Source organism: Pleurodeles waltl, chromosome 8 (assembly GCF_031143425.1).
Source record: "Pleurodeles waltl isolate 20211129_DDA chromosome 8, aPleWal1.hap1.20221129, whole genome shotgun sequence".
NCBI lineage: Eukaryota > Metazoa > Chordata > Amphibia > Caudata > Salamandridae > Pleurodeles > Pleurodeles waltl.
The window spans coordinates 708,813,727-708,838,250 of NC_090447.1; the positions used below are offsets into that span (position 1 = coordinate 708,813,727).

At 42.2% G+C, this 24,524-nt stretch overlaps 1 protein-coding gene across 1 annotated transcript in view; it reads right to left on the reverse strand.

The window, feature by feature from the left end:
- Window positions 1-12,050, reverse strand: part of IMPG2 (interphotoreceptor matrix proteoglycan 2) — a 658,631-nt gene extending 646,581 nt beyond the window's left edge. The window contains exons 1-3 of the mRNA XM_069203500.1: window positions 11,953-12,050; window positions 11,731-11,823; window positions 7,718-7,978 (exon numbers count right to left, since the gene is read on the reverse strand). Of these exons, the coding sequence (XP_069059601.1) occupies window positions 7,718-7,978; window positions 11,731-11,823; window positions 11,953-11,989 (391 nt within the window). The 5' untranslated portion in view covers window positions 11,990-12,050. The remainder of the gene's footprint in view (window positions 1-7,717; window positions 7,979-11,730; window positions 11,824-11,952) is intronic.
- Between the last annotated feature and the right edge of the window lie 12,474 nt (window positions 12,051-24,524).

The following is a 24,524-nucleotide window of genomic DNA, read 5'->3' on the forward strand; positions in this document are numbered from 1 at the left end:
GCTGGGATGGGAGCACCCTATTCAGTGGACTTGGTTGTTGTCGGATTTATATCGCTGTAAGCAGGAGCGCAGGTTTTTCAGGGGGGCTACTGTTCTTATGATTCCAGCTGTACTTTCTAATTTAAAGGCCACAACCACTCAAGGACCTCTATTCCTGCAGACTATTACCCGGTTGCCCGCAGGTCCACAATGATTGCTCTGGTGCCCGGGGACTTCTCCTCTGCAGTCGCCTTCAATGCTCTCAGCAACGTACTTGTAATTTCAATCCCCTCTGCATTGCTCCTGGCCCACAGGGGCTCTGGTCTGCCCCCTTCCGCTGATCTCTTGACTCGTGGGTCCCCTAGGGCCACCAGTCACCCACTATTTAGGCCATCACTCCGGGCTCCTGCACAGCTTGCATTTGCAGCGGTCCCAATGTGCCGTTCCTCCTTGCCGCAGGCCTCCCCGACCCATCTCATCTCTCTCCAGGGCGTCACCCTGTCTCTGGCCCACCACGCCTCAGCGCTGCCCTCCGGGGTTCTCTGGTGTCCTCACTTGGGGGCACTGCCTTCCAGGCAGCGCCCAGGCCTCGCTCCTGTGTGGCTCCTGTCTACATCGTAGCCTCCAGACCACCTTGGTGTCTCTGTGACTGCCCTCTCGGTGGGGGTTCGTGTGTCACAGCTCCGATGTTCCTCGTATGGCCTCCTATTTCCGCCGCTTCTCCCATGCCGTTTCGTCATTCAGGGCACCGCCACTCGGGCCGCGTTAGTCCTCCAGACTTTTCTCCGCTATCTCTCTTCCCAGGTCCCCTAGAATCCCGGCCACTTGACCACTCCAGCGCCGAGGCTGGCCAGGGGGGACACCGTTCGGCCCCCTGGGCAGGTTGGAACAGGATTACTACTAGGTCGGAGCGGAGCGCTGTGATTACGCATCCGCCATCTTTGGCACTCACGCCACACCCCTGGGTGTTAGTATGGCTCATTGCTTTGAATGAGATCACATGGATTTCAAGTTATTAGGCTGATTTCCAGTTGTTAGGTTGTTAAACTGCACATACATGTTGTTTGGATGTTGGAGGCAATTTACAGGTGTTTCTGAACACATGTAGGCTAGCCATGCATGTTTCTTGGTGGGTAGAGGCTCATTATTCCTGATTCTGAGCATGGGGAAGCTGGCCATGCAAGTCACTGGACAAGAAAAGGTTGATTATCTATAGTAGCTGGGAACAAGACGATTACGTATAACTAGGCATGTATAACTAGACAGTCTGCCTATTACTACCAAGGTTCAGACAAATGCAAACATGGCTTTTCTCTAGCCAACTGTAATAATTCTACTTTCACATTCTGTCTTACTCCAATAGTAGGTATCCTTCAGGTCAGTGTCAGATGGTTTCTTAAGAGTAAGTTGCGCTCTATAAAATCTAAGCAGTAGAACATAACTAACTAATTGGAAATGCCTCCTTTACCAGCATATGTTGACAATCCCTAATCACCAGTATTAAAGAATTGTTATAACATACCACATCTTGAACAAAGTTACTTCTGGACCTAATACACGTGGGATGATTCTCAGTTTGGTTTCCCTGTTAATTCCAGGGCTGCACTATCAATTAAAGCAGCAAGGGATTGTTTCAGGAATTACGTAACTGGGAATGCAGTAGAGGCCAGCGGTCTCCTTAACCTCCTTGCAGCTTTTGACACCATTTGTGACTCTATCTTCCTCATTTGATGCAATCGTATAGATGTCTGAACTCCCCGACCATATACTTTATGTTTCTGAAGGATTGACAGTTTCACTTTCTGTCTCCAATGTATATTTGAAAACACACTGATAATCTTGAAACTGAGCCAACAACAAACTAAACCTCCTGTGTGATAATTTCATCCATTCATGACACAAGTGATAACAAGAAAATATCCAGTAAGACAGAGATCATAATGTGTTTGAAAATACACAGATTTAGTTATGTTTCCTAAACACACTCTATTGGGAAAAAATCCAATTTATGTGTAAATACTTTTTTAATCCCTTTCATATGTGGTCAGTACTTCTGACTGACCATGCTTTAAATGCACAACTCTGCACTTTTATTTTACCAAATTGAAATGCCTAATATGCTCCATTATGAACTATTTTGCCCAAACAATCCTTGGTGAAGAACCAAGCACTAGTCTTTAAATATTTGTATTTTACCAATTTTACTGACCCAATATGCTTTAAAATACATTTGTCACTATTTTTCTCAATAGAGAAGCACCCTATAAGCTTCCTCAAAAATGATCTTAAAATATGTGTGTTTTAGCAACGTGACTTGATTCTTCAAAAAGAACCTCATGACACAGAGGAGACCTTTTTAACTTTTAACCTCTGAGAAAGAAAGCTTAGTGGTGTCAAATTAAGTAAAGAGGAAAGACTAACTGAACTTTTTTTTTTTTTTTTTTTTTAGTAATCAGGGCTTCATCACATGTATTTCTCTGTAAAATGTTATGTTCCAATGAATATGCAACAAAACTTTTGATAATTAACAATGAATTATACATTGTACAATCGATGACAAACATTCAGAGTATCATTGTAGTAAAACAGTGCCTCAGCACAAGTTTAACTCCCAAGTTTAACCAACATAGGTGATATATAATATGATCTCTCATTAGATAGTGCTGGGCAAACAAATAGTACAAGATTCAAATCTTGAACTGGACAGAGGAAAACTAATAATTTCCTTGTTCATTTCAATGGCAAATTATACCACCTATTGTCTGCTATTTGTAAACCTCCAAATTTAAACAATCATGCATATCTAAATATGCATTAAGATAAAACTGCATCCCATGACCCAGCAAATAATGGCATAACAATGAAATTTTCTTCGCATTTTGGAACTGATTAAAATTGTGTAATCACCTTTCATTCTTTAGCAACCTTTTATGGCAGTTCTTAAAAATAGACTCAGATATTGCATAACCAATTGCATCGAGGTTAACTGAAAAATGATTAGCAGTATTCTTTATTCACAATAAAAGGTTAATATAGAATTTAATTTGGAAACTTCATTGTGGACTAGTTGATTTAATGATAATGCCTCATTTATTCTTAAGAGACACCACATCCATAATAATTGGCCATATTCCTAATATGGTATACATCAATATCTGATTTCAAAATCAACGTTTCAATAGAGCAACATTTTTGAATCATCAAGTAAGATTTCCATAGTAAACTTTCAAGCTTAGCTAAAAAATAATTATCCGACATTTTATAGCAATCAACGGCATATAGTAGTAAGCCAGATATCTTTCTTTATGAGCTTTAAAAGAGCATCAACTATCTGCCTGCCTTTATACACTAAAAATCTTTCATAAACCTTTACCAACACTTGTGAGTTTGGCAGCCTGAATGTTAGCATAATCTTTACTGAAAAAATATTTGAATTAAAACCCCTATAAAAGAACAATGAGGTACTTCGTTCTGATGCTATACTTTAAAAAACACACACAAGCCAAATGTCATAAGACCAAAATCTTAATTTTATTGACGGCAATTGACAAATTCAAAGATTCTAAGTTTTGAGTGAACAAGTTAACTTATTTTGAAGTCCAACATGGGTTATATCAAAGAAGATGATGTTATTTGCATACATCAAAAGGTTCATTTTCTTTCTACTTAAAGTAGGAGGAAATATTGTGATAGACCAGTAATACGTAATGAAAATATAAGGGGAGCTAACACACATTTGTTTTTAATCATTCTTTACCAATAGCTTTTATGAATACTCATAAAAGAACCCCAATGTACCTTAATCTATACCTTAGAATGGAGTAGTATCAGCATATCTAAAAGTAGAGGCTGATCTTTGAGTTAAAGAGCTGCATAGAAAGAATTTGCCAAACAACTCAGTCAAATGGCGACAAACATCGACAAATGTACGTACAAATTAATTTTATAATAAATATTATATTTCTTTTTGAGAGTATTGAATACCGGTATGTTGTCAATCATCGATGTTCTAGAGCAAAAGCCCACCTCTTCAAATGGGAAGGCATTATTGCATCCCACCCATTTTGAGAGAGCAGATAAAGTTTTCAAAAACAATTTATTTACAGTATCAAGCAAAGCAATTAGGCCATGCATTTGAGGAAGCTCTCTACTTCCCTTCCTAAACATGGGATCATTAGTAAGCCTCTTCAAGCAGATGGAATAGCTAATGTGTGCATACCAGATTTATGTAATTGATAGAAAAGCTTTGCTCAGACTTAAGGATTCACTTGATACACTGTGATAGGAACCCCATCGGGCCCTTCTACCCTACAGCATCTGCTAGACTTGATAAAACTGACTGTATTATTCTCAGTAAAAACATAATTCTGGTGTAACAGACTGTGAGTAGGAGTTATAGACAATGGTAATGTGATATTTGGGTTATTGTTTTTATATAAATCAGGACAATTTGTACCAGGATGCTTCACCTTTGGGGACTGGTATTATAGCAACAAGAAACCAAGGACCATATTTATGCTTTTTACACCGCATTTGTGTCATTTTTTGACGCAAAAGGGGTGCAAACTTACAAAGTATAATTGTATTTTGTAAGTTTGCGACGCAAAAAAAGTAGAAATATGTGCCCAAAACTGTTGCATATTCACCTTAGTTAGTGTAGAATTAATGTTATTCCAGGCTTTTGCTATCTCAAGTTCTTTGACTTACTGCCTATGGCAGTGGAGGAAATGTGATCTTTTTTTCTCCTGAAGGAGACATTTTTATGTCATATGCCTACGAAAGTGGAGGAAATGTGATCCTTTTTTCTCCTGAAGGTGACATTTTTATGTCATATGTCATATTGATGATTTGTAAGTGAAAATGTTTAGATCAAAGACACAAATTGATCAATTCCAAAGGGTGAGTGAAATCTCTCAAAAAAGCAGTTAATAGATGCTTAGGTTTTAAAGAGTATTATCATTCCACTTTACCACACGGTTTTATGTTGAAAATATTCACTCGGAGTTTCTAGTTAGCTACTTCAAAGCAAATGCTTTAAAATCAGTCTGAGGTCAAAACTGTTATGATCACTGGCTGACTTAGGGCCTGATTTACAATTCAGTGGACTGGTTACTCCGAACTCAGTGGACTGTCCTCCGAAATCTAAATCCCATATGATATAATGGGATTTAGATTTCGGCAGATGGGATATCTGTCACCATTGTGACGGAGTAACCCCTCTGCCGAGTTCTAAATCAGGCCTTTAATTCTAATTGAAAGATGAGTCAAGAGCCATACATATACAAATCAAAGAAGTACATAACTTGTGGTGGATATGTAAGACCCTTGTTCCATGTAAATGAGCCCCTGAGACCATCATTAACACAGCCATTCACAATGGCAATATTTAATTTTTTAGGCCCAGTTTTACAGGTTGATTGCTCTTGTATCAACAAAAGTTACTACCAATGACATTATGATGCAGATCACTCATCATATCCAACTCTTTTAAAAAGGTTTGGGCATATATGGCTGAGGTAATATGGGCATTGAAATGGCCCACAATTTATACTGAAAGATTAGGATAAAGGTTTCTTATCCTCTATTTTGCGATCATGATATTATTAAGGATGCAATCTTAACAATTTCTTAGTGTAATATAGACAATAAACAACAATATCAGTGAAAGATGAACAAAGGACAGGGTAGTGTAAATCCTTAAAGGCAACGATGAACTGGAATCAGATGTAATAGGCAATCATTTTTAAATAATATTTTAGCCAATAAAATTGGATCCCCCGTTTTGCAAGAACACTCCTAAGGGCCACTGCAGGTTTGTAGGATGAGATATATTCTGAGAAATCATGTTCATGTATCAACCAAGTTTCTTGATGGCAAACTATATTAGTAATAAAATGAGTGCCAGGCTTAGCAAGAGAGCCACTTGTGACGGTTTGCAATGTTCCAAAAGGTAATGCTAACAGCTGTATCAGCCTTGGTGCTCATACCTCCTCTCTCCCTTTATGAATGAAGGTAAGGAGTAGAAAACAGCCATCACCTTTTTACAATCCGAAACAGATCTTGGCACTGGATATATCTGATGTGCTCTTGATTTGAGAAAGCTCGCCAACAAGAAACCTCAAAAGCAATAAAATCGGGATCAGGGTGATATATATAGTTTAGTAAAATGGGCTAGCTCACCAATATCAACCGTCTCAAATGAATTACAGGTGGGTTACTCTATCAACATGGTGACCCCTGCAATTTCAACTAGACGTGCACTGATAGAAGCAAAGAAATCTGCAATTCATTCTCTGTTGTGGGAATTCAGCCACCAAAATACAAGGACGCTGTGAGAGATATATGTGGTGTTCAGTATTTTCATGACCATAACTGATGAATTTCAGTGGTTTTACACATTTGGACCAGAACCATAACACGTGTGTGTGTAAACTATAACTCGTGGCTTAAAGTTAATTTACGGTAGGAGTTGAATTGCAATGGTTATATAAGTATATATATATATTTTTATTTTTTTATTTTAATAAGCATATATATATATGCATTTTTAATTTGTACTATTCACCTGAGCAGTCAAAATATATAAAGAATAAAGAATATACCGGGTGCATAATGAAGGTAGTAGAGGGTTAAGCACTGAACTAGACATTAGGCTTTCAATCTTACTGGTATTTAGTTTTATATAATTCTGGGTCACCCCAATGTTTATTACATGACAAGAGGATCCTAGTACACATGAGCCCGATAATGTTATTAGATTCAATTTCAGGATAACCTGTGAGGCCTCTCATGCATATTGGATAGTGGATCCTTCAGCTACACCACATAGTAGACAGTGGATAAAATAAATTATAGGTGGGAGAGAGACCATCTGCATGCAATCAGAAAAGGAAGAGATCCAGTCCAAGGTTTGTCCTTGATAGCTATATCATTAATGAAATGGAGGAAAGTAGGATGATAAATGGTGTCACATGCTGTGGACAGATTTAGGGGGCGAAGACCACTGTTCCAGTCACATTAACTTAAAATTAGATGTTGTCACTAAACAAAACATTTAACATTACCTCCTTAGATGCATTCTTTGCTGTATGAACCATTTTCTTTTGAGATTTCCCACTTTCATAAATATTGTCTTTGAGGCTTCTTATTTTCTGTATAGATGTTAACCTATGGTACTCTCTGTTGGTATCAATCCACACTATTCATGACCACTTCATATTCTCGAAAGTCATTAAGACTTGGACGTTTCTGCTCTCCAAAGTATATATCTACATGACATCTAAGTGCCGCTAGGTTCCTTCAGAGTTACTCATGGCACCTACTCCAAGACATGGATACTACCACAACCACACTCCTCTTTGACCACATGGATGCACTGCCAACAATCCCTCACCAAGGCTATTACAAATTACATAAGCATCCTCTATAGTATTCTATGATACTGGTTTACACTGATGTAGCACCAGGTTCACAGTCATATGACTAGAGCACATCTTTGATCCTTACAAACAATACCCTTCACAAAAAGGTTCCCTGCACTAGCACCCTTTGCAATCACATACATGTAGCCTTGCAGGTCATCTTATGCCATAGCATCAGCACTACAAGACCATGCTGGCATGCGTGTGCCATGACAGACGTGTGCCATGTACATCACAAGCGTTAACCTTGCAGATACAGTTCAGCCACAGCCTTCCAATGTGAAATCATGAGAACTGCTTGATTTACATCTACTTACCTCTGAGTTTAAAATACTTCAGATGGTTTGCAACAGCTTGCTCAAGAGTTTCTTCTGGGCACACTTTCACTCCACTAGGAAACAAGATGGCCCTCTTCTTCCGAAGATGCAGCACTCCATAGTGCTTTGCTAGTTGCCAGTTGCTTGGGGTAGGTTGAGGCCCACGAGGTAAGGAAGGCTGTGCCAGAGGCCAGCCACTGAGGTGAGGTACTACTGCCCCATCTGCTACTCGAGTATCCTTCTCAGGCATCTTAGCATCAACTATAAAATAAGATCACAAGAACACATTTTTGACAACAAAACAGTCATTCCCTGCTGGTGTTTCACATTTACCAACAAATACTTGCAATGATCTGAACACAAGAGATTTCTGGAATGGTAATACTGAACTAAAAGTAGGAAGAGAAACAGGAGTATACTGTTATGGGAATAAAAAATGATCTAGCTGCATCAAACTTTGGCCTTTAGCACCAAATCTAGAAAAGTCTAACTAATCTTTGGGGAAACTAGATAGAGCAAGAAACAGTCTGTGGATCTAATCACTTCCTCTAACATGTTTTATACCATTGCATGGAATTTAAGGTATCAATGAGGATGAAACAACATGTCAGGAGAACACCACAAGCATGCATCATAATTGGCTCACAATGGTATTCTTCTTTGTTTTATCTCTACCATCGCCATTCTGAAAGTTATGATAAGCATCCACAAATAGCTGAAACCTAAGGATAGAACTTGCATCACCATGCCTTATCTAACAGGACAGAGAATCAGAAAGCTAATAGACTGAACAATTATTGTTATATAGCCATATAGCCCTCTGCCAATGCTAAACTGGTTATTAAATTTCCTGAACCTGAGTTATAGGTTTGAGCTATAGTCCAGTGCCAATAACAAGAGAGAAGGTCTTTAACAACTTGTACAGCATGAGACAGAAGGGCTAAAGGCTATTATAACATTCCATCCACTGAGGGCAGAATGTTACATATTAAAATTAAAAAGGAAGAAGCATAAAGTCAAACCTTGGAATACTGCCCCTGAGCCACTCCATTGTCTTCAAAGGAGCTCTCAATATTCCAGCGTTCTAATTGTAACAAATTTAATTGGTGACGGTCTACCATGAGATAAGGCATGAAGGGTGATAGATTCCAGAGTGAGAGGTAGGCCAACCAGGCAAGTATTTAATTTGCAGCAGAGCCTAGACTAAGAGGGCTCCATTGATATTGAAGGACTCCACCTAAGTGTGGGTAGCATTATGAACTACAATGGTTAAAGGGCAAGATAACACATAGCTAAACATCATTCAGCCAGTGGCTCTCTGCTTCCGAGTGTAACTGTTGAAACTAAAACAGAAACAAGACAGATTCTACTACAACCAATTTACTTACAGCACAGATGTAATTAAGGTGGAAGATAAAATAAGGAGCCCTGAGGGTACTACACATAATAAATTGATGTATTCAAGACATTTAAAATCATTCTGGGCAGGCAATGACTACAACTGAATGCAGTCAAGTTATGGAAATCCCTTCCATCTCCAAAGGCAGTTATAAATTAACCCTCTTTCAATGGTATTAATGCACCTTAGAAGGCTTACTTGATTTAACATAACAGCTGATGTAACAGAACCTTGTTTTCTAATTGTCTTTTTATATTTATCTTAAGTATTTCATTATGGCCTTATCCACAGTATGTGTATTTTTTCTCATTAGAAGTGTCATATGTCTCACACTCTCAATTACACACTCATGCATCCACTCACAGACCCACAAAACCACTACCGCACCCCTCACAGACCCACACAGCCACTCAAACACCTATTCACACACTCATACACCCTCTAACAGACTCACAAAACCACCACCACACCCATTAACAGACGCACACAGCCACTCGCACACCCATTCACACACTCACATACCCACAAAAACCACCACACCCAGTCACACACCCATTCACACACCCAACCACAGACCCACCAAACCACTACCACACCCACACAGCCACTCACACACCCATTCACATGCTTACACATCCACTCACAGACCCACAAAACCACTACCACACCCACTCACAGACCCACACAGGCACTTACTTACCCATTTGCACACCCATTCATACACTCACACATCTGCTCGCAGGTCAACCAAACCTCTAACACACCCACTCACGAATGCATACAGCCACTCACACACTTAGTCACATGCCCATTCGTACACCCACACACCTACTCACAGACCCACAAAACCACTCACACACCCACTCGCACACACACTTACACAGCCACACAACCACTCACACACCAATACAGCCACCCACACACCCAGTTATACATTGTGGTACAATTTATATCAAAAACAGTGAAATTCACAAAAAAAGCAAAGGTTACAGAGACCTTACAGTAAGGAAATAGCATAAAAAACCTTAGCAATTCACTGAAAAAACCAAAGGCTAGAGGGATGTTATAGTTAGAAAATAGAATGTAAAAAACATTATCATTCACTGAAAAAAACAAAGATTACAGGGGCGTTATGGTTAGGTTTAGATTTCACACACAAAACTACAGAAATTCACCAGCTATTCTTATTGTTATCTCAAGTAACAATAACTTGTGCTCCAAGGTAACTATAACTTGCGTCCTTGCCATGCACTGCTAATTACCTCACATATTACATCACTCATGACATCTTCTATCACATCAATGATTATATCATTGCAACATTTGCAGTGAAATTATTAATGAGAAAACTGTGCTTGGCAGGGACGTGCATTATACTTACCTTAGTGCATGAGTTATAGTTACTTGAAATAACAATAACTAACTGGAGAATTTCTGGGGTTTTGTGTGTGTAAAATCTGAACCCAACATAATATAACATCCCTGCAACCTTTTTTTCAGTATATCTTCAAGGGATGTGTCTTTGGAGTTAGGGATATTAAATCTATACATCCTCTATATGTGCTTACTTTTAAATATTTGGCTTTTCAATATTTTGTCTCTGATATTTTTTTATGTCGATATTTTTAGCCTCAAAATTCAATAGTACAAACACCCTTCCATCATGGTCTTTGCAATTACCAGTTTAATGTTCAATTGTGAACTAACTAAATGGTTATACTTTATCCTATTAAATGTCTGTTTCTTAGACGTTATTTAAACTCTGCTAGGAACCCATTTTGGTTGTTCTAAATTAACACCCTAAATATTAAAATTCTTCTTGTTTTGTGCATTGCATGTATGAATGAACTAATGAACATTACAAAGACGCAGTTATGATTTATTTATATAAACTAGGTCAACAGGATAAAAAAAGCAGGTTTCAGTAGATATTCGGAGCAATCTGCAGTATTCACTGCAATATGTAATTTCCATTGTGGGAACTTTGTGAAAACAGTTATCTTGCCCTTAAGTTTCTAGGGCTAAGAAGACAAAGACGGCCATTCAGAAATCAAAATCCAGTAAAAAAAAAAATACTTGGATAAAGGTGGTGAAAGCACCAAGACTTCCAGTAACCTGGTTCTGAAATCGGGTTTAGGTGTCTGCTGCTGAATTCACTTAGAGTTAGATTCTGAATTCGTATCAGTAAAATCCACACACTCTTCTGCCTTTGGTACCCACATCAAAAATTAATTGTGTACATGAAATTACATATAGGCAGCATGTCATTTGTGCTGGTGGCTGCTGGTAGTGGCCTCTGGTATCTATTGTTGATAATCTGGACTTTGACCCAAAATAAGAGTAAAAAAGGCACACAAGGAGAAGGAAGGAGCAAGAGAAGAATAGGAAAAAAGCATGGAGGAAAAAGAACCAGTAGGAGTGAGGGAAGGAAGAGGAAACGGAAGGTGGTGGAAGGAACAGGCATGGTGTTGAATCAAGTCTAGGCAGCCTTGGTATTGGGCAACCTCGACATTCGACAGACGGTACTTAAGAAAAGCTTTGGGCACCGGCACACATTATTATTTTTTAGACAAATTAAACACTTCAGACTTTTCAGCCAATGCTCTTTCGTTACCTGAAAAGGCACCAAGATCCTCTGTGATGAAGGCCAACACCAATAGACACAGAGGTATACTCCGACAGCAGGCCATCATGTTTCTAAATGCCCCTATAAAACAGCCAAGAACGAGTCAGCTCAAATTGATCTGCCATCAAGACAACCGCATGATAAGCTGCACAAGGAACGACCGTATGCTCTTAAAATCAATAAAAACAGTGAACTCAAAAAATCACTCACCCATAAGGTCCTCCAGATTTGTTTTCCTTCGTGCCATCTCACAGCATGAGTCCCACAATCTTTTATGGGAGCACAGGCTGCGGAAAGGTGCAGCAGCTCCTCGGTTAACAGATGGGAAAGCAGAGACAATTCTTTTTAGGTTTAATCTGCTGAGATAAGCTCTTTACCGGAGCTTGCCGTGCTGTTAACAGGAGGTCCAGGCTAGGGCAGCCCACTTCACACGTAATTAACCACTTCTTTCAGTGTCGCTGAAATGGTGTGTGTGTTCTTGAAAGGTTTCTTGCTTTGTCTTACACAAAAAAACGATTATTCTCACGTCTGAAATGAACGTTACCATAATAACTGTATTACAAAGAAATCGAAAGAATCCCTCCGCGTGTCCTCTGAAAGAAAAAGAAAAACATGTTAAGCGTTCAGGAATTGCGCGGAGAAGAGGTGTTCTTAAATGACATGTAAAAAGATGCGAGAGAGGTTGCAAGACTGAAAATCGGAGTGAAGGGACTTCGGTTTCTCTGGTCAATTATTGTGAACGTCTTTTTGTGTACGTTGGTTCTATTAGAGCATTGAACTTTGATAGTGAGGCCGAACTTGCTTCTGTTGCTCAAAGTTACGCCCACAATTGGCATCTGGTTTGGTTTTTTTGCTTCAACCTCTTTACTTTAAGTATAGGTTACAGGTAGAAATCCCACCAGTGGTTAGATGTATCTTGCCCAACCTCTAGGTCTATGATTCCTGGACTAATAAACCACTGGTGGAGGAGAGGAGAGGAGCATACCACCACTGACATCACACACTCCACTTACCTACTCACTAGTGCATAAAATGGGAATACACAGCGTACCAGCCTTCACCCTCCTTTTACAACATGCACGCACCCATATGTACATGACTTACCCTAAGACCACCTACACATTTTAACACCGCACAATCAACATAGACAAATTCACTAAATGAGACTAAACGCAATATTCTTCAACCCACTTGACAGACAGACAGAAATCACACAAGATGAAGCACAGCAGCAAGCATATACACAGAGTGAACTGCAGAAATACCTGAACACTGATGTTAACCTTCACCTGAGTGACAAAACCCCACTATGCCAAGAACAGGGATTACGATCCTAAAACACAGTCATAACCACTGGAAACTGCACAGGGTATTTCTCAGGGAGGACGTTAGGTTGAGATGAACGACCTTCTGATGCAGCCAATTTTTAAGTTAATCTGTACCGAAGTTATCTAGCAGTGGCTGGAGATATTTGTATGCATGTCTGTGCCTTTACATTGCACAAGAACATTGTACACATGTAAGGAGCATGCTTGAAGTGTCTGGGAAGTTGAAACATTTCCCTGTAGATTCCTACAATGGTAGTGTCCAGGATTTGTGAGTCCCTACCTAAAAGGGCTTTGCTTCTGTATGCCAGGGTGGGCACCACTTTTGCCCTTGCTGTTTCTAAGATGAGGCTGTATGACAGCCCATTCAGGTTCCTGAATAAAGTCCTTAGCCTTTCTGCCAGTGCAAGCCCTCTCATTTTTATCACCTCTTTTTGTGGCTTGAAACTCCCCTTGTTGTCAAATATAAGCTTGAGGTACTTATATTCGCTTACTTTGTCAGCCTTGGTGGAGCCAAGAAACCAGCTGAATATACCTCTCGTTTTGGTTGAGCAATTCATGATTTTGGTTTAATTGATACTGATTGTCAAACAATTTTTTGTTGAGTATTCTTGTGCTGCGTTCAGAGGCGTTGCAGCCAGGCCTTTGTGCGGCTGATCAGCACCAGGTAATCGGGGTAGAGGAGGATTGAAAGGAGGATGCAGCCAAGCTTCAGGGTGTGAGAGGTAACAAAAGACAGGACTAGAGGACGGTCAGCCAGAAATAGGTTGAAGAGGATGGGGACCAAAACGCACCCTTGTTTGAGTCCATAGGATGTTTGGATAGCCCTTGAAAGATTGGCCCAGCTGCCCAGGTTAATTCTGACTCGGGTATTGGAGTATAGGTTTTCAATTGCTCTTAAGAGTGACAGTGGTGCTGACCAATCTCTTAGTTTGCTCCAGAGCCTGTTTTGGTTGAGGCAGTCAAAGGCAGCTTTATAATCGATATAGCAGAGGTACAGGGCAGTTTTGTGACTTAAGAAGAGTCAAACAGTAGTGATAGTGCCATGATGTTTGTCACGGTCTTGCTTTTTTTTTGTAAACCCAGACTAATTGATCAGAATAATAGAGTTTGTATTGACCCAATCGAGAAGCTGCACCAGCAGGACCCCGTGGTCAAGAAGGGCTATCAGTCTGTAGTTCCCAGCTTTTGATTTGTTTCCTCAGTTTGACTACTAGCTAACAGACCCTTCTTTGCCTTCCAGAAACCCGGGACAAAAGGTTGAAAAGTCTAGTTAGGCATCCCATTTACTGACTTGAGGACTGTCAAAAACTAAAGAAAGACTGTGCTTTTGGATATTTTTCATCCTGTGTCTGAGGGCAGTGTCCTGGTGCGTGTAACTCATTTCCCTGATTAAACAACATTTGAATTATCTTTCAGTGCATATAGCATAGACATATCATTACTTGGTGCCATGGTTGGTCCTTATCTCTATACATCAGTTTTGCAGATAAAACTGATGAGTCTGTATGTGTAGTGGCCACCTGAAATGTTGATACACCAAAAGGGTTTTACTTTGTATGCAAGCGCATGTAGTTCCCCTATGTTGAACTTTGGCTGTGAGGGAAATTAGGACCTCCACTGCTGCCCCACTGAGATAGAAGATAGAAACTATAGGATCACAGGTTACTTTATTAATTTGGTCCCAAAGCTCGGTGGACACGTCCATTGGCATCCTAACATATAATCGTGCACACTAAATGGAACACCTGTTCATTTTTTTTTATTTTGATTTTAGACATTTTTCCTGGATTCACAACCATCTGGGCACAAACAATCTGAGTTATAAAGCCTTGCTCCAAGAGACACTGAGGGGGGCAGGCAGCATATGCACTTTGCCCATTTGATACATTGTAGCACTCTGTCTGGCACCTTTGCCAATTGGGTGAAAACCCAGGACTAACAGCAGTTTCTGTGATGGCATGGAATAAGGTGGCCAACCATAAATAAAATACCTATTATTTTTCATGGCTGGGCACTGAATGAATTGTGTTTAATTTCCTGTAGTGTATGGCCTCCACATCACGTCCAGAAGCAAGACGTACATGTTTTCCGCACTATTCTTAACGACTCAAATGTTCAAAAAGAGTAAATGGTTCATTTACTTGGGATTCAATAATATCGGAGTCCTCTGGACATCAGTGGCAAACAACAGTGCTCACCACGAATAGTGACAAGTAGCCACTGACAGGAGCCGTACTCAAAGAAGAGACAACACACATTCTATACAAATATATTAGAATACTTGCAACGCAAGATCGAACGCTCCAGTGGCCCACGTACCACACCACTCTTCCGCTGCCACAAGGGACATACTTAAACTCTTAAAGACTGTATTCGGACCACACCTTCTCTTTCACTCCAAGACTGGGGCAAGACCTCCCATTACGCATCATCTTTTCTCTGTCCTACAGCACTTCTGCAAAAAACTGAAGATTCACCTCTGTTCCATCTAGCTACCGACCAAGGACTAGTGCATTTCTCGTTCCCTCTTCGCCCACCACCCCCACACTAACATAACGTTCTCTCTTTGCGCTTTGTAGGCCATCTCACAAATACCCATCAACCCCAAACCACACGTGGGTCACGCACCCCTGTATCTATGTACATCACTCTTCTGTCCTTCATGGAAATGCCCACCCAATATAAACATACATTAAATCATGAACATTTTCTTCAGTTTTGTAAGCATTTTACGGAAAGCTGTACTCAAACAATACTAGACCTTGGTATACGAGAGAGAGAAAATCAACAGCACTTTAGAGGCAAATGACACCATTTGCAGAATGCGCCGAGGGGCCAAGATGTGGTGCATGTAGGTGGATAAGGCCCACAATTCACTAGGTAAATGCTCGTTTCAAAATTTACCATTGGAATAATAACGTCTGGCCTGGAGAAAACAGGCATGTTTTTTCAGTAGGTGGGTGTGACCAACTAGTATCCTGAGATTAAAATCTGTTACCAGCAATTTATGCACAGCTGTCTGCAAACGCACCATTTATCTATCAACTGATAGTTTTGACTGCCAATACAGCCGGTTTCATACAAATGTCAAACATTTTCAGGACAATTCTATGAGGGTAATATGTCATGCTCGATATTCTGCACAGTTTCAGGCTATTGGCGGAATCACTGGCCTATCCCCACGTGAGTAATTGGCTTCCCCAATGGTGTGGAGATCCTGGAATCTAGTGGCGACATTGTGGCATCACTCTGGCTGTTTCTGTCCCATGTTTTGGGCAGGTCTGCAATTTTCTTATTCTGCCCATACTGGTTCGGGCAGTGTTTATGAAAAGTATACATGGGGAGGTAAAGGGGAGCTGAGCGTCTCCAGTCAGGAGCAACCCCTGGACAAGCACAAGCCTTATAGCATTCAATCCATTGATGAATATTGACAGGATTAATTCCTCCTAATGCCACCACCTGCCCTCTCCGATCTAGAGAACGCCAGCTGAACCAAATGAGGTGCCCTATGAAGAGCGAGGCCTGAGCCCCGGCAGAGACCACGCTGCTGTCGGCCTCCCACCCTATACAGGCAGTGTCCTCTTCACTACCTTCGACCGACTTTCAACCCCTCTCTCTGCAGAGTATTGCCTCGCCCACTCATATGCACCCCTTCCAACATGTGCATGGGCTGCCCTCCCACTTCCTCCTACAATGCGAGAGCATTGGACCCTGCAGCTCAAACTCTCCATTCCGTGCACCCCTGCGGGTTGTGTTCTTCACCCACTTTCCGTCATACTCTTCCCTGTGTGTGGAGTCGTGCCCCTCACTTCCTGTCTGGCATGCTACTGGACTTTTCCTGTCAAGTATCAAAAGTGCTTTATTGACATGCACCCTCAAAGCAAATACGTGGAGCGCATCAAGTGAAATATACATCAAGGAACATATACATGGCAATTGCCTTATTCACATAGCTTTTTCAGTTTCCCATGCACGGCTTTTTTCTGCGTTTCGTGTCCTCTTGTGACATGCACAGACATATGTACATTCTCCTCACTGGTGGTTCTGGCAGTTTCACAAGGATGAGGGAAAGATTTCCTTCTCCAGTTTTCTCAGGCAGTCAGAATCATTCTCAGAATGTGTAGTTCATCAAATGTTCTTGGCGCAAAGAAATCCACAACCCAGGATGGCGCCCGCAGCCAACTGCGAGTAAAGGGCCTATACCGGGCTGGCTTGGGCCCAGCGCAGACAAACGCGTTTTTATGCGCTTGTGGTGTGTGTGCAATGAATTAATTCAAACCAACATTTCTCCGAAGCGGTGTATTATTTTATACTGCACAACTCACTCACAGAAAGAGGCAATCCCTTCTAAATGTGTATGTGCGGCATTGTCTGAAAACAAAGCCCTGCATCAAATAAGTATTAAGTTAAATGAATGCACTTTAGACGTTGCAGAAGCATAAAATAAACAATCATTTGCAATGCAATTGGTCTCGGATTATCTCCACTTAGAGCTATTGGCGTTGTAAATTCATAATTGGACTTTTCTTGCCAAAGAAATTGAAAATGAAAAGTAAAACAGTTGACAAAAGTGAACTGATTCAAAGCGCCATGGCTGCCATAGTGCAAAGGAGAGACACTAAAGGAAAAAGAAGTTTGTTCACAGTCAAACATCGTGCAATTTTCCATGTTACATGGTCAGTTTGCAAGGTGGTAACAAAACCTCCCCAAGGAGGGACAAACGTAAAACATTTACCAATGATGATAAAGGATTTTTGAAAGACAAGCCCACAAACGAGTGTAAGTGATGGGCGTGAGGTGGGCATGGTTAAAAGCCCACAATACATCCTAAAAATGGAGAAAGACTTGAACAACAAGGGTGTAGGGGACAGAAAAGGACAGACGGAGAAAGGTGGAGAGAGAAGTGGACAGAGACTCAGAAATAGAAGGCTCATTATAGGGAGAGAGGGAAAGAGCAACACAAGAGACACACTGGGAAAACAGGTGAGGTGCAGCAGAGAAAGAAAAGTAACTGTTTAAGCAGGGAAAGGGGTGGAAAAAGGCTGGAGGGGCGATCCAGAAGGGAAAGAGATGGAGAACTATTGGTAGTGGAAATTCAGTATGAGAGAGGAGAATGATAGAGCCAAGGGAGGAGAGTGGTGGAGAGGCTAAGAAACAGAGCTGGTTCAGTCTAGAGTCCCCAAAGCAGGTTCTCCATCTACCCAGGGTCTAAGAGTATGTTACAAGTCTCTGCTTGATACATAACATTCAGCACTTATCCAAAATGTAAGTATAGTGAGAGATGACTGACACCTGCAGTACATGAGTGTCTGCCCACGTTACAAACAGCGCATTCTCTCCTGTCAGCCTACACTATGCACAAAGTAAAACTATCAGTCTCTTATAGATGCAAATCAAAAGCACTCAGCACAGTGCACTATCTTCTCCTAGTGTCCCTTTCTGACTAAGCCCATGATCCAACCTGTGCACTGCCTCCTTTGGTCCATTATATCTGCAGATAACAGCTCTGTGCACACAGGGCAGTGTCTCCTCCCTGAGTGCCTGTCTGACTAAGCCCATGATCCAACCTGTGCACTGCCTCCTTTGGTCCATTATATCTGCAGAGAACAGCTCTGTGCACACAGTGCAGTGTCTCCTCCCTGTGTGCCTGTCTGACTAAGCCCGTGGTGTAACCTGTGCACTGCCTCCTTCGCACAAGAGACACACTGGGAAAACAGGTGAGGTGCAGCAGAGAAAGAAAAGTAACTGTTTAAGCAGGGAAAGGGGTGGAAAAAGGCTGGAGGGACGATCCAGAAGGGAAAGAGATGGAGAACTATTGGTAGTGGAAATTCAGTATGAGAGAGGAGAATGATAGAGCCAAGGGAGGAGAGTGGTGGAGAGGCTAAGAAACAGAGCTGGTTCAGTCTAGAGTCCCCAAAGCAGGTTCTCCATCTACCCAGGGTCTAAGAGTATGTTACAAGTCTCTGCTTGATACATAACATTCAGCACTTATCCAAAATGTAAGTATAGTGAGAGATGACTGACACCTGCAGTACATGAGTGTCTGCCCACGTTACAAACAGCGCATTCTCTCCTGTCAGCCTACACTATGCACAAAGTAAAACTATCAGTCTCTTATAGATGCAAATCAAAAGCACTCAGCACAGTGCACTATCTTCTCCTAGTGTCCCTTTCTGACTAAGCCCATGATCCAACCTGTGCACTGCCTCCTTTGGTCCATTATATCTGCAGATAACAGCTCTGTGCACACAGGGCAGTGTCTCCTCCCTGAGTGCCTGTCTGACTAAGCCCATGATCCAACCTGTGCACTGCCTCCTTTGGTCCATTATATCTGCAGAGAACAGCTCTGTGCACACAGTTCAGTGTCTCCTCCCTGTGTGCCTGTCTGACTAAGCCCGTGGTGTAACCTGTGCACTGCCTCCTTCGGTCCTTTTTACCTGCCAATAATAACATAGTGCACCATAGTGCAGTGTTTCCTCCCTGTGTGCTTGTCCACACTAAGCAATACAGTGCAAGCTGTGCAGCCTATTCTGCTTTTTATTGCGCCTGTCCACGTTAAGGAAATGGTACAAAATGTGCGGCGCTGCCTCCGTTTCTGCATGTCTGCCTGTAGCACACGACACAAGCAGTGAAGTACTTGTGGTCAGTGCTTCTCCACCTCATGTCTTCCCAATGTTTACAGTCTCTGTCTGCCTACACTAAGTACCAGACAATAATCCAGTGTCTCTGCCTGTGATATGGCATCCTACACTAAACACACTGTACAAGCGGGCAGCATTTCTACTCGTGCTGTCTTGCATAACTAACCATGAGACAGACAAATCACTATTTACAACCTGCTTGACTACACTAAGCACATGAAACATATGCAGTGTTACTGTTTTAGCTGGCAAATCAAATGTGAATAACTTAATGAAACATACAAAAAGCACAATGTTTATAGTCTGGCAACTCTAAAAGACACACAAAATGAAAAATGAAAAGTAAAACAGGTGACAGAAGCAAGCCGATTCAAAGCGTCAAGGCCGCCATGAGCGTGTTTGCGAAGGAGACACACTAAAGGAAAAAGAAGTTTGCTCGCAGTCAACATATCGGCAAATGTGCTATTATCCATGTAACAGGTTTGGTCCCCAAGACGGTAACAAAACCGCCCCAAGGAGGGAAAAACGTAAAGCATTTACCAATGATAACAAAGGACTTTTGAAAGGCAAGCCCATGAACAAGTGATAGAGTGAGCGTGAGGTGGGCGTGGTTAAAAGCCCACATAGGTACCAAAACGTCAGAAAAGCAATGCTTGTGCGCTGCTATGCTCAACCTAAAAAAGGGGCTCAGCTCTGGACTGAGGCAGCTAAGTCCATTATGAAACTGCTGCAGATGTTGCAGCAGGTGCCCCAGGGCTTTGTGTACAGATGAATTTGTGATTGGTCAGATGAGTGAATTATGAAGATGTCCACAGTCATGTAGCCATGTAGGTATCAGGAAGCTAGCTTCCACTTTCACCTAAGCTAATCACTCACCCTTTCTTTCATCCACAATTACCCACAGTCGCCCACTCACATAACTCTGACAGCCAGTGTGGCTCAACCAGTCAAACAAATAGAGTAAGAACTCACTTATCTATTAACAAGAGATTTGCTGTATATTTTTGCCTTGCCAATGTTTGTTTTATATATGTTTTTAACCACTGAACTGGAAAAGTCTGTAAAGACAAGCCACTGTTGGAATGTCAGAAGTGCAGGGTACAAACATATAACTTCAAGGACTGGACTGAGTCTGAAAATAAGCCTGAGCCAAAACAGAAGCAGCCACTATTAGCGAATCAGATAGGTATTGAAATGACCCTCCTTTGCAAATCTTGGAAGTTTGAGGTTGTAAAGGTGTGCTATATATACATGTTGTAAGGTTTGGGTTGCAGGTATGTGTCTGGGTCCAAGGAAGATCCTCAAGCCCCAAGATTCACCCAGGCATGCATTTGATGGCCTACTAATAGCCTCTGGGACTAGTGCTGGCATCGCCTCCACTCTTTTGGCCTAGTCGGCACTGTAAATGTCATCAGTCTATCAACCAGTCGCTCAGGAGACACCGGGAGCAGCACAACGGCCTTGAGTGCCGTGGAGAGAGTCAAACTGATTGACTGCGCAAACCTGGGAGTTAAGTGATAAAAGAGTGTACTTGGGCCTCAGTTTTGGGCCCAATAGTTGGGTTAAGCTTGAAGACACCAGTGGTGAATGGCTTGTAGTGATACGATAGCTAAACACAGTAGCCCCGGACTTCGGAAAATGTTTCCCCACTTACTCTCAATGTTTCCACAACGAAAGATGACCTTGTATTTGTCTGATTGGTAAAAAGTAGCTGTGAGCTTCTGTGTATAGCTTTACTTTGAACAAGAAGCACTGTGTAATAAAGCAGGAGCGAAGCATGAGTCGACACATTCCAGTAGCGGAACGCAAAATGATGCCCTCCCCGAGAATGTCATGATGGGTCAAGATATTCATTAGTGTTGAGCTCAATGTGGGCCTTGCTGAAGGGTTGACCGCACCCCCACTCCCCAGTTACGGCCCTGCTATGGACATGAGGTACCTTTTGCTGAGCCTCTGTCTGCCAGTGATGTTACATGAAGTGTTGCTTTTCTGTGGGGTTTTTTCTGCTTCTGCAGAGTGGGTTTCCAAAGCGTTTAAATGTTTCTTATTCCGTGCTACGTTGCAAGCATTCTACCAGGTATGCAACGACATGGCTTAAGGGCCGAGGGGGAGGGCCTCCAAAACAAGGAACCACGGGGGTTCCCCACACTGTGAGGGCTGCAGGGGCCTTCCTTAGGCTCCTGGAGGCGGGTGGCGGCACCGGAGTATTTTTCAAATTTATGTGGATGAGTGAGAGAGCTCCTCACACTGTCCTTCAGTGCTGTCTCTCACACTGTCCACTGCTGACAACTCCTTACACTGCCCACCAATGCCTGCTCCCACACTACCCTCCAGAGGCAGCTCTCCACACTTTCCACCTCTACCACATGTCTCCTCTGTACCAGGTTTTCTCAGACCACCACAGCCAGACGCCACACTTCACAGGAAGCCCCATGTTATGACCATCAGTACCATCCTCCCACAGAGTGGTCCTGCCCAGTAATTCAACAAGTCTCATTACAAGGGCCACTAGAATTATGTGGCAAGGGAGGACCATAATAAGCAACAGGGTTGGCTCTGTTATGCAGCAAGAAAAGGCAAATTAGGTGGCACATTTTATGATAGTATTACTTCACTATTTTGTTGTTTTTACTCATGTTAACACTACATGGGCAAAGGTTTCCCCTCATTGGTACCAGTTGAATATCTAAACCCATCAATAAGCATCTGAAATGTGACCATACAATCTTTACGAATGGCCTTCCACTACGTGGCAACCAGTTGAGCTAGAAAGTATTTTTGGTTAAACTACGAGGATTATGCAGCAGATGATGAATAGCTAATGCAGCAAATCCATAATTCTGCAGAAAACGTTGTGGCCACAGAATAGCATAATTCCAGTGGCCCTGCCCATTACCCACTTGTGCCAGTGCATCAACGTTTGCCCCTTCTACCGCTATGAGCGTCAAATGGAACCCGATGTTCTCTTCATGCTACTTATGCAACTTACTCACACTGCCGATTCTAGATCCCCACACTTTCAGCTAGTGCCAGATCCTCAAAATTCCACTAACCATGCAAGCTTCATACATTGCAACGGCTGCGGTTTCCTTATGCCGCCAATCCCTGCCAGCTATTCACACGGACCCAGTGTCTCTTTATTCAGCAAACCTTTATCAGGTGTTTACACGACTCACCAGTGCCAACTTCTCAAATGTTCCAGACGTGGTAGCTTCTCATACTGCCACCAGTGAGCTCCAGTGTTAGCTGTTCACACTACCTACGTATTCACACTGCCTAATGTTTTCGCTATTCACCAGCGTCGAGGTTAACTTTTTCTCGAGTGTCAACTTTACACCCTCCCGGCTAGCACATTTACACAGTCAGCCAGTGCCAACGGTTTCATCTATTCGCCAGCTTCTCAAATGTTCTACCAGTACTACTTACAGTGCCTTTGATTGCCACTTTATCACATTAGCCACCAGTTTGAGCTACTCCCACAGCAGTGCCAGCTCCTCACACTATGCCCCAGTTTCACATATCCACACTAAGGGCCTGATTTATGACAAGTTAGCGCCGCCTAAGTGACATTTTGTGACGCAAAAGCACCTCAAACTTACAAAATACAATTATATTTTGAAAGTTTGCGCTGCTTTTGCGTCAAAAAACGACGCTAAGGCGGCGCTAACTTTTCATAAATCAGGCCCTAAGCCTCTCATGTGGTTCTTAACACTGGCCACAGTGTAAGCTTCACACAATGCAATGCCAACTTCTCTGCACTGCAATCTCCTCAGATTGTCACTGCCAATAAATACTCTCAATTTTCACTTGTGCCAGTTCCTACACGCCTTCTCCCACAGTCCACCACTACCAGTGTCTCACAATGCCCATCTCCACATCTTTTTTTCAATGTGCCTACTGTTATCATCTCCTCGGATTGCCCACAATTTCTAGCTTCTCACACAGCTTGCTGCTGCCAGCTCCCCACTGCTCACATGGCATCTTCGCGCACTTAATACCAGTGCAAGTATCTGAAACTGCACTCTATTCCGAGCTGCGCACAGTGTCCGCGAGTACCAGCTCCTAACGTTGGCGCCTGTGCGAACGTCACACAGCCTATTAGTACCGGCTCCTTACTCGACACTTACAGGCGTGAAGTGTGAAGTCCTCACACTGCTCAACGTTTTCAGTTTCACATTCTGCTCACGACTGCCAGTTCTCACTTGATATTAAGTACTCGGTGGATCATTGCAGCTGCCACGAACCCCTTTTTATAACCTGCAAATACATACTATAATTCCATTCCCCTCGAAGCTGTGCATTGCAAGTCGTAGTTTCAAATCCAGAGAGCGCCAAGACTCAGACCATTTTCGACTGTATTCAAAAGGCGGTACCTGACAACACCAAACCTACTGTTTTTTTCTGCAAGAGAAATCTACACCCCCCCTCTCGGGACTCAATGAGGAGCTCCTAGGCCAGGGCACTGTGCTGAATTAGACCCCCTGGTGCTCGCCCCCCTCCCCAAACACCGCGGGGGTCTTTAAGCCACTGACCCATCCTTGCTTGACAGAATACCATGCTCATGAAAGGCGTGTAAGATACGGTGTAGGGACAGGTTAAGAACACAGACCCATTGCTGGAGGGGATACTGAACTACGGAGTTCCAACTTTAAGTCTGAAGGCATAATAAGGTACACAGGAAAGCATGAATTACTTGGCATCTCATGCAGAAGACACATAACAATACTGTTAGACAGCTGGTCATAATTTAGGTATATTTTAACTCGTAGGTTAGGGATGTGTGATGAAATTTATATGTCCTTTTATAAGGCCA